The sequence below is a fragment of the Gossypium hirsutum genome, chromosome D01, assembly GCF_007990345.1.
Source record: "Gossypium hirsutum isolate 1008001.06 chromosome D01, Gossypium_hirsutum_v2.1, whole genome shotgun sequence".
NCBI classification, from domain to species: domain Eukaryota; kingdom Viridiplantae; phylum Streptophyta; class Magnoliopsida; order Malvales; family Malvaceae; genus Gossypium; species Gossypium hirsutum.
The window spans coordinates 7,015,947-7,026,885 of NC_053437.1; the positions used below are offsets into that span (position 1 = coordinate 7,015,947).

Consider the following 10,939-nt stretch of genomic DNA (forward strand, 5'->3'; position numbering starts at 1 on the left):
CATTGCTCCTTGCAGCATCAGGCTTAGGCCTGTTTTTCCAAGGCTTTTTGCCTCTTTGAGCATTGGTGCTCGAGGCTTCTCTGGCCTTGGCTTGAAATGTACCTTCTTGGTGATCTTCAGCTCTGCTAGCTCTCCTTTGTTCCTGAGCATAGAAGGTGTTGATTAACTCAGTCAAAGAGATGCTAGCAAGGTCTCTTGAGTCCTCTAGGGAGGATATCTTGGCCTCATATCTCTCAGGCAAAGTGGAGAGGACTTTCTCCATAATTCTTGCCTCATCAAAGTGCTCACCTAGGAGCCTTATGCTGTTAACCACTGCCATAATTCTATCTGAATACTGCTTCACTATTTCTTCTTCCTTCATCTTCAAATTCTCGAAATCCCTTCTCAAGTTCAACAGCTGCTGTTGCCTCGTTCTCTCAGTGCCTTGAAACTCCTCCTTAAGCTTGTCCCAGGCCTGTTTTGGAGTCTCACAGGCCATAATTCTGGTAAAGATGACATCTGATACACAGTTCTGAATACAGGACATGGCTTTGTGCCTTTTGGTCCTCTCATCAGCATGTTGTCTGATCTGAGCTACTGTGGGATTAGCCCTCAGTGGTGCTGGCTCAGCATCTGTGTTAACAACTTCCCACAGATCGAAGGCCTGTAGGTAAGTCTTCATCTTGACCAGCCATATGTGAAAGCCTTCTCCATTGAAGACTGGTGGGGCTGCTGGTGAAAATCCTGAAGAAGCCATCAGGTTCCTTGATTTTAGGCAACAGGTCCACTAAGACAAGAGCTCTCGATACCAATTGTTGGTGCAAGAGGCAGCAACAGGCTGTTTTGTTTCTTGCTTGAATAGCAAGCCTCGAGCCTTGGTGAAGAAATAAACTCGGAAGCAGAAACAGAAAATGAAACTAGCTAGTGAAAAAACAGAAAAGAGAGAAGAAGCTTGAATGAAAATGAGCTGATTTCTTTCATTAACACATCAACAAGGCATTAAGCCATTACATATATTAGTCAACAAGTAAAACAAACAAGTAATCACCTAATAACATACCTAACACCACTAAATTGCCTAGTAACTTGGTAAACTTGACTGAAAAAAACAAAAACTTCTACCTAAACTTGTCATTCAGCACCTAATTACATCAAAATACAGTTACCAACTTAGTTCAAAACAAACTAAAACACAAAATGTTCATTTGAGTAACCAAATGAAACAATGCAGTTTCGGTTTGCTGTTAAAGCACGATCCCTGCATGGCCACCTTGCATGGTCACCTTGGCTGCTGCATGGGGGGTTGACTTCAACAAATAGCAGTTCTCGAAGTTTAGAATTTCAGCTATTCTTTTGTTTAAAGGTGCACTAATTGGCCAGCTTTTTCGTGACAAAAGAATCATGAAAACCTATAACTGCTAATTAGATCCTAACGATTGAGTTATATCTTCCTCATCTGTCCGTTTGTCTCACCCTCGTCAACATCATTTTGAATTTAGCTGCTAAAAACCAATGGTTAGATTCGATAGTGAGACATCTTCCTCATCATCGTCATCTCCTTCGTTGTTTTCACCATCTTCTGCTTTTCGAGGGAAATATGACGTTTTCTTGAGTTTTAGAGGTGAGGATACCCGCCAGAACTTCACGGATCATCTTTATGCTGCGTTCAAAAGGAGAGGAATCATCGCTTTTAGGGATGACGAAAAGCTCGAGACAGGTGAAGCCATAGCACCTGAGCTCTTCAAAGCAATTCATGAGTCATGGTGCTCTGTAATCATTTTGTCGGAAGGGTATTGTTTTTCGAGTTGGTGCCTAGAAGAGCTTTCCGAGATTATTCAACAGAAAAACGCTAAGGGACATAATGTCTTCCTCATTTTCTATTATGTGGATCCATCAGATTTGAGAAAACAAATCGGGAAAGTTCAAGAAGCAAGCATGAAAAGAATTTCGAAGACAACAAAGAGAAGACACAAAGGTGGCGGTCTGCTTTAACTCAAGTAGCTAACATCAAAGGATGGCACATCAGTAACAGGTAACTACATATTCTTTCACTTCAATAATATCTTACCAGCATCAAATTTGAAATTTGAGGCATCAGGTAAGGAATGTGACCTTAAAGTTTCACTAAGCTATTTCATTTGCTTTATATCTGAAGGCATGAATCAGAACTTATTGGAGAAATCATTAAAAGAGTATCAACAAAACTATGTCAAACATTTGCAAGTGCTCCTACTGACATGATTGGAATTGAATCACGTTTGGAAGAGTTGCATTGCAAAATAGGCATAGGGGAGGAAGATGATAGTGTTCAGATTATAGGGATTTGTGGAATGGGCGGGTTAGGTAAAACAACTCTTGCAAGATTTGTTTATGCCCAAATTTCAAGTCCTTTTGAAGGCAAAAGCTTTCTGGCCGATGTTCGTGAAGTTGCAGAGAAACATGGACTTGTTTATTTGCAGAAACAACTTCTTTCCCAAATTTTTCCAGAGGAAAGTTTCAATTTTTTTAATGTTCATGATGGGAATGACATCATAAGTCGTATGTTATCTCATAAAAAGATTTTTGTTGTTATTGATGATGTGGATAACATACAACACTTAAAATGTTTGATAGGCAAGCATGGTTGGTTTGGTTTAGGAAGTAGGATCATCATAACGACAAGAGACGAGCATCTGCTGCAAATCTACGGAGTTGATGATGTGTATAATCCGACGAAATTGAATGCCGAGGAAGCACTTCGCCTTTTCAGTTTGAAAGCTTTCAAAAGTGAAACACCTGCAAAGCAATTTTTTGAGCTTTCTAAACGTGTAGTGGAATATGCCAATGGCCTTCCGTTAGCTCTTGAAGTTTTTGGTTCTTTTCTGTCTGGCAGATCAGATGAAGCTCAATGGAGAAGTGCTACTGAAAGACTTAAAAAGGAGTCCAACAAAGAAATTCTAGACAGGCTTCAAATAAGCTTTGATGGGTTAGAACAGTCTGAGAAAGATATATTTATAGATATTGCATGCTTCTTCAAAGGAGAAGACAAAGATATGGTAGCCAAAATTCTCGATGGTTGTGGCTTTTTTGCAGATATTGGAATAGATGTTCTCATTAAGAAATCTCTTATAATAATTGATGAAGACAACAAATTATCGATGCATGACTTGTTACAAGAGATGGGAAAGAAAATTGTTTACCAAGAATCTCCTAATGAACCAGGAGAACGTAGTAGATTGTGGGAAGAAAATGATACCTATAATGTGCTAATAGAAAACACAGTAAGAGCATGTTTGGTTGGGTGTATTGGATTAGCCAATACACCCCTAATCCGTGGGCCCCACTTAAGCCCCTCTTAAGCAGGTGTTTGGTTCAATTTATTGCCTAATACACCCCTAATACGTTACGCCCCTAATCCCCGAAATTCTCTGTTTTCTAATCCCTGCCTTCTCCTCAGTTTACATCCGTTTTAGTTTTCACGCCCTAATTTGCCCTCTGTCCCCTTATTTGTCTTTCCTTTATCTCCTTCATTGCTTGCTTCGCCTTCGGCCAGTAGCCCCAAATTCTTCTCGAGCATGCCATAGAGAAAGGCTAGAAGAGAGCTGCTTCTGTTTTTCTCTCTCTAAGTAAAAATTTACAAAGGCTTCTCCTTTCTTTCTTTGTTTTCTGTAACAGACCCAGAAGTTTTAACCTAGTTTCAGGTATTTTTTCTTCATATAAACTATGATCATTTTCCTTGTATGTTAATAACTTAATATCATTCATTTACTGAGGTTTTTAGCTCTTTTGATTTTATATTGCACCATTTAAAAAAAAAAGACCTTTATGTTTTTTATTAGTGGGTGATTTCTTTTTTTTCTTTACTTCATGATTAAGTATATAGGCTTTGTTGGTTCGTTCTAATAGGGAATTGGAAGTTGTTTCATTTTGGGTTTAAATTGTTAAAAGCATTAATTAATCAAAAGAAAAGAAGCGTTTTTAAGGGGGATTTGGGGTTGTATGTGTTCTTCTGTTGTTCTTATTGATTTGTTGTGTAAAAGAAAGCACTTGATGTTAATTGAAGTTATTTGCAATGCATTTGATTGGTTTTATTTTGCGAGCGACTGATTGTGTTTTCATTTAAAGTATGCTAAAGTGAATGGTGAATTGCTTACTAAAAGAGGTGAATGGTTTTATCTGTTAAGGATGCAAGTGTATCATCTCTGCTTTTAGGTTCCTCCTTTAAGTTATTCAGCAAATTTTTTTTGACATATTCATCGCACACACTTTGTTCCATGTTTGATTCTTGTTCCTTTTTAACTTTCATTGTTGAGAAAAACTTTAAGATAGACTTCTTTTCATGTGTTTTCAGTGGTACCTACAAACATAGTTGAAGAAGTAATTAGTGGATTTCTTGGAATAAACCCTGACACCATGAGTTTCTAGTTAAATGCAACCTTTTTTCCGTAACAAAGCTAAGCAGAGCAAGACAATGAAGACAAGTTAAAAATCATTGAAACCAAATAGAAACTCATTCGTGAAGTTGTATCTGGACCAATGATCTAGACCAACTGTCAGCTGATGAATCCCTAAACTATGAAACCAAATAACATAAATTCCTTTAAATTCGAAGTGCTAGTCATCTCCTATTACACATCATGAAATATTCCTATTTAGCTTTTTCTTCTTTGTTGGGTTATGTTATTTATGTGTTTCTTATTCGTTATGTTATGGGCATGTTGTTTTACTTCTTCAAACGTATTGCTTTACTTTTTCTTCTTCTTTTTTTATTATTGAAATTGTATTTTTATTTTCACCTCTCAGTCCCAACCTCCCTTGCTTGCTTCGCCTCCGGCCACTAGCACTACTCCCTTAGTCCCTTGGCTTGCTTGCTCCACCCATAACTAAGCCTCTTGTATTCACTGAGTCACTGTAAGTTTTTTTTGCAATTAAATTATTTGATTTTTTTTACTGTTACTGAGATTAGTATTGAAGAACTATAAGCCTTTTAACTTAATTCTCTCTAATATGATACTGGCAAGATTGTTAACTCTACCATAAAAAATTACATTACCAGAACATAAAACCAACAGCACTCCATGGTTCTAAGATTATAAGCTCCCTTAGAAGAAATAAGAAAGCCTACTTTGATAGCCCCATCTAATAAAACATCCTTCAATACACTCCGCTTCAATTATTGGATAGAATATAATTCTGGTAATGTCTTATTTGCATGTAACTCTTTAACCTACTCTCCATCTCATATATATATCGACTTTGAAGGCTTTCTGAGCATTGCCCTTTCTCATTATAGTTATTTTATTATCCAAGTCATCATGAATGTCCAATCTACTTGAAACTAAAGGTAGTTGCGTAATGATGTTATTTGCATGATTTTGGTGAATTTTTCGCATTCTTTTATCATGCTTGTTCATGAGTGGATTCAATAAATTATGCATCAACTAATTGAGGAAACTTGCTTACAAATGCATCCTACAGCAGTTGACCAAACTCATATTAACCACTGCTTCAAACATTTTAATACAACGTTATTCGAGTAAAAGCTATTTCACTAAATTACACGCCCTTCAAATGGAAGCCTGGAGTTATTCAACTGTATGAACACCATGGTCTCAACCGAAATATTTATTTTCGGTTTAATTTAAACAATATAGTTGTTATTATTAAAGACTCAAATAATTATTGAATTAATTTACAAGGCTTTTTTATATAATAAGCTCTCTATTTTTGAAGTATGTATAAACAATCAATCAAGTTCCAATTTCGATGCTTATATAATGTCCAAATTTAAGATTAAATTTGCATATTTTAATTAAAATATAATTTAGTACTTATATAAACAATCAATCAAGTTCCAATTTCGATGCTTATATAATATCCAAATTTAAGATTAAATCTGCATATTTTAATTAAAATATAATTCGGTACTTATATAAACAATCAATCAAGTTCCAATTTCGATGCTTATATAATTGTTATTAAATTAATAATATTCAAATTCCTTATTTAATTCAAATTGATTATAATATTATTTTCAAATAAATTATCAAATTATAAAATGACACTCAATTGACATAATTATTCATAAAGAGTTTATTCCTTTTTCAAATGCGTATAATGTTAATTACTCATGTTTTTGTTGCATCAACGGAGAAAATGTCCTAAAAATTAAAATTGATAAAATCTTACTGAAGATTAACAATATCTCAACAAAAATTGAATGAATTATCTATTTTATTAATTGAAAAAGATATCTTATACGATATTTATTTTAATAAATTTGCATCTCTAAAGTGTGAGGGGATTGATACTGAGTTCTAATTTTAATATGGTGCAGTAATGGCTCGTCTGCCCTTAATTGCACAAAGTGTGAGGCGTAAAAGAATCGGTGCTGCATTGACAATTTGGTTGGAAATCTGTACAATCGCAATTTGGTTCTTATTTAGAATGGGTGCCAGCCTTAGCCTACATACTTGTAGACCAAGGATTAGGTCCTATACCGTAGATTTTTATGCACAACGGGATTATGTGAAGAGGCTTGTATATGCTAGTGACAAGACTTGTATTGAACAAGTTAGGATGAATAGAACTGCCTTTTTTAAACTATGTGAGATGTTAGAATCGATAGGGGGATTAAAGTCGTCAAGGTTCATGCTTGTTGATGAGCAAGTAGCAATGTTTTTACATATCATCTCCTATCACCTTAAAAATCGAGTTATCAAGCATCACTTTAGAAGGTCCGGGGAAACTGTAAGCAGAGCATTTCATAGTGTTTTAAATGCTGTCATACGCTTACAAGATGTCTTATTTAAAAAGCCGGAGCCAATTACAGCCGATTCTTCTGACACAAGGTGGAAATGGTTTAAGGTATTCGACTGAGTTTTATATATAGCTTGTACAACATTTAGTTGACTTAGAATTAAATTAGTATTCTAACTCAATGTTTTATATCATGTGATATAGAATTGCTTAGGTGCTCTTGATGGAACCCACATCAAGATTAGGGTGCCAACAGTTGATAAACCTAGATATCGAACCCGAAAAGATGACATAGCAACAAATATGCTAGGTGTTTGTACACCTGAGATGCAATTTGTTTATGTTCTTCCTGGTTGGAAAGGTTCAGTTGCCGATGGACGGGTGCTTCGAGATGCCATTAGTAGAAGACATGGACTAAAAGTTCCTCATGGTACAGTGTATAGTTAGAGTAATTTGAATTATTCATTAATATCAAACTTTGTTTGCTGAATTAATCATTTTTTAAAAAAATTATTTTATAGGTTGTTATTATCTAGTTGATGCTAGATACACAAATTGTGAGGGATTTCTTGCACCATTTAGAGGACAGCGATATCATCTGAACGAGTGGCGTCAGGGTTATCAGCCAAGTTCTCCGCAAGAGTTTTTTAATATGAAACATGCCTCAGCACGTAATGTCATTGAAAGATGCTTTGGCTTATTAAAACTTAGATGGGGAATACTTAGGAGTCCATCGTTTTATCCTGTAAGGGTGCACAATAGAATTATTATTGCATGTTGTTTGCTCCATAATTTTATTCGAACCCATATGAGTATTGATCCCATTGAAGCGGAGGTGGGAGAAGGATTACCTACTAATGTGGTGGATGACGATGAACCGAATATCACAAATATTCATCCATCGGATGCTTGGGCAACTTGGAGGATGGAACTAGCCAACCAAATGTTCGATGAATGGCAAACATCTAGAAATTAGTTAGGTTTAGGGACAAATTGAGTTTGAATTGATTTGTTGATGTTATTTTATGTATCTAGTTTATGAAACTTTGGTGGTCTTTGATTAAAATTCTGTATTGTACTAAACTTTGTTGAATTATAATTTAATTATCTTTTCATTCAGCATGTGTTATAAATTTAAATTTAGTATTGAACTACCGATATAATATTATAAACTGTTCACCTTTTGATTCATGATATTCAAAATAGTAAATAATGTTAATTTGTTTTTTTCTTAAGAACAATATCTCAGGTGTTCCACCAACGGGTGCTTCTTCTCAAGCTTCTCGAGGAAGCAAAAGAAAATGGGTTCCAGAAGAGGATGCAGCCTTGGTTTCTTGCATGGTGGATTTGCACAATGTAGGAACATTTAATGCTGATACCGGGTTCAAAGCCAGTTATTTGAACGAGCTAGAGAAAATGCTAGAAAAGGCTTTACCAAGAGCAATGTTGAAGGCGAAACCAAATATTGAATCTCGGATTAGGTGCCTAAAAAGGGAATGGTCAGTCGTCTACGACATGCTTGATGGCCAAAACAACAGTGGTTTTGGTTGGGACGAGCATAGGCAGCTCGTTGTTGCTGAAGATGCAGTTTGGGAATCATATGTAAAGGTAAAATGTATTTCAAGTATTTATTTGTTTTTTTACAAAACTTATAACTAATATGATTTCCTCATTTTTTTAGAGTCACAAAGAAGCCTCTCAGTTCAGACATCGTTCTTTCCCTTACTACAACCAGCTTACTGCGATATACGCAAGAGATCGGGCGACTGGGAAAGACGCTTAAACAGCTGCTGATGTTCTTGAAGAAATACATGCTGAGGATGAACGTACTATAGATATGAATGAAGAGAGAAACACATTCTATGACTGCGAAGCTGACGTCTCTTTAGACGACATGGATGTTTCTGGTACAGATCCGCGAGGAGATAGAGACCAAGGGGGTTCCTCATCTTCAAACAAGAGAAAGAAGAAATCTGATGCTCGTGATAATGTGTATTCTTCATTTGAGGAGGCTGCCACCTTGCTGGGGGAAAAAATCCAGGCCGTTGGCGATCAAATCAGTAGGAGTATTGCCTCCGAGGTGGTAGTTCAGCAGAAGTCAGAAGAAAAGATGGAAGAGAAAGCTTCAAATTTATATTCAGCCTTATGGTCAATTGAAGGTTTAACCGACGATCAGCGGTATGATGCTTTGAGTAAAATTCCCGATCATCCAACTCAAATGATCGTTTTCTTTAGTTTAGCTTCTGTTGCCCGATTGGAATGGGTCAGAAGATTTCTTTCTCACCATTAAATATCAATGTTCAAACTTTTTGATGTTGTAAAACTATATAACATATGGATTATAATGTACAATTTCATTTTCATCTAACTTTTTCTTAGTATAAGTTAATTATGTTTATGCAGAATATAATTCTCAAGTTATATATTGATTTTAGTAAATTCATAAGAACATTTTATGAAATTATATTTAATAATAATTATTTTAAATTGTATTAAATCATATATTTAATTAAAATATATTTAATATTAATTATTTCAAATTTTCATTTATAGTATCATATATTATGATTTGAGTAAATTCATATAAGAATATGAATTATTAAGAATTTTATTAAATTATATATTTTAATTATAATATATTTAATAATAATTATGTTTAAATATGATTAAATTATTTATTATTGATATTAATAATCTTATTAAAATTTAAATAACAATAACAATAATAATTTACCAAAACCAATTTCTGTTAATTATAAGAATTTTATTAAATTATATATTTTAATTAAAATATATTTAATAATAATTATGTTTAAATATGATTAAAATATTTATTACTGATAATAATAATCTTATTAAAATTTAAATAACAATAACAATAATCATTTACCAAAACAATTTTATGCTAAGGGTATTCTAGTCATTTTAGTTTTTTCCATTATGCTATTACACCTCTATTCCATTCAACCAAACACAAGATTACTATTACGCCTCTATTCCATTACATTCAACCAAACAGTTGATTTGCTATTACACCTCTAATCCAATACACCTCTAATCCAATACAGCGAACCAAACGCACCCTAAGTCTTCAAGTAAACATTAGTATTAAGTGCTACATTTGGTAGGGGTATTATTATTTTTTGCTTATTTAAGTATAGGAGTTAACTATAAATTAGTTATAATTGATAATTTTTAGCCACTCACATAATTTGTTTGTCACAAAGGGAGGTATCTTTTTTCTTATATTGAAGAGGTCTTATTTACTTATTATTTGTAAATTTGCACTAATTGTTTGTATTTTATATTTAATTATATAAGCTTTTTCTATTACTCTAGTAACTAAACTTGTCATAGTTGTTATATGCCGAGTTGAGCCATTAAATTTATTATTAATTGTCGATTACTCTGATTTTCAGGCTACGGAAGCTGTTCAAGGAATAGTCTTGGATTATACCGGGTACAAATTCATACATCTATCTGTTTATTTGTAGTTGATTACTCTGTATTTTTTGGAGGCCATTCATCATTTGCCCTTGGTTATCAGCGAACAAAATAAGACCTGGACTTTGAGTGCTGATGCCTTCTTGAAGATGAAAAGGTTAAGATTGCTCAGGTTCTTCAATGCCCCAAATTCTCGTGATATTAACTATCTTAGCAACGAGTTAAGACTTTTGGAGTGGCATGGGTATCCTTTCAAATCCTTCCCTTCAAGCTTCCAACCAGAAAAGCTTGTTGCACTTCTTCTGCCTTATAGCTGCATTCAAAAATTATGGAAGCCAGACATGGTAGGAATTACATTGTTTTATCAATTATTTGCCTAACACAGATAGCGGAAGTAACAAAAAAAATGACATTTCAATTCTTTGTTTTTCTATTATTTTTTTTTCCAGCAGCCTTTGCATAAGTTAAATTGGTCGACCTCAAATGCTCTAGAAATCTTGTGAAAGCACTAGATTTCAGAATGGTCCCAAACCTTGAAAGTTTGGTTTTGGAAGGTACTGGAATAGCAGATTTTCATCCAAGCATCAGGTTTCTAAGGAGGCTTAAGCTTTTGAATTTAAGAAACTGCAAAAGCCTTAGGAGTTTCCCATCCGAAATTGGAAAGCAATCTCTTGAAACATTAATTCTTTCAGGTTGTTCAAATATAAAATGGATTCCAGAGGTTGTGGGAGAAATGGAGTGTTTGAAAAAGCTTCATTTAGATGGGACTGGTATTAAC

At 34.4% G+C, this 10,939-nt stretch overlaps 1 protein-coding gene across 1 annotated transcript; it reads left to right on the forward strand.

Moving 5' to 3' along the window:
• The first annotated feature begins 1,491 nt into the window (after positions 1 to 1,491).
• On the forward strand, positions 1,492 to 10,664 carry LOC107917174 (disease resistance protein RUN1). The gene is made up of 5 exons (XM_016846550.2): positions 1,492 to 1,769; positions 1,877 to 2,011; positions 2,135 to 3,239; positions 10,212 to 10,505; positions 10,611 to 10,664. The coding sequence occupies exons 1-5, from the start codon at positions 1,492 to 1,494 to the stop codon at positions 10,662 to 10,664; spliced, it is 1,866 nt and encodes a 621-aa protein (XP_016702039.2).
• The last annotated feature ends 275 nt before the right edge of the window (positions 10,665 to 10,939 follow it).

What these genes read in the sequence shown, in the direction of transcription:
- LOC107917174 (XM_016846550.2), top strand. Translation starts at nt 1,492, where the DNA reads ATGGTTAGATTCGATAGTGAGACATCTTCCTCATCATCGTCATCTCCT. An exon ending in GGATGGCACATCAGTAACAG is followed by an intron (nt 2,012 to 2,134) that starts GTAACTACATAT and finishes TTATATCTGAAG; the next exon opens with GCATGAATCAGAACTTATTG. An exon ending in ATGTGCTAATAGAAAACACA is followed by an intron (nt 3,240 to 10,211) that starts GTAAGAGCATGT and finishes GTTTATTTGTAG; the next exon opens with TTGATTACTCTGTATTTTTT.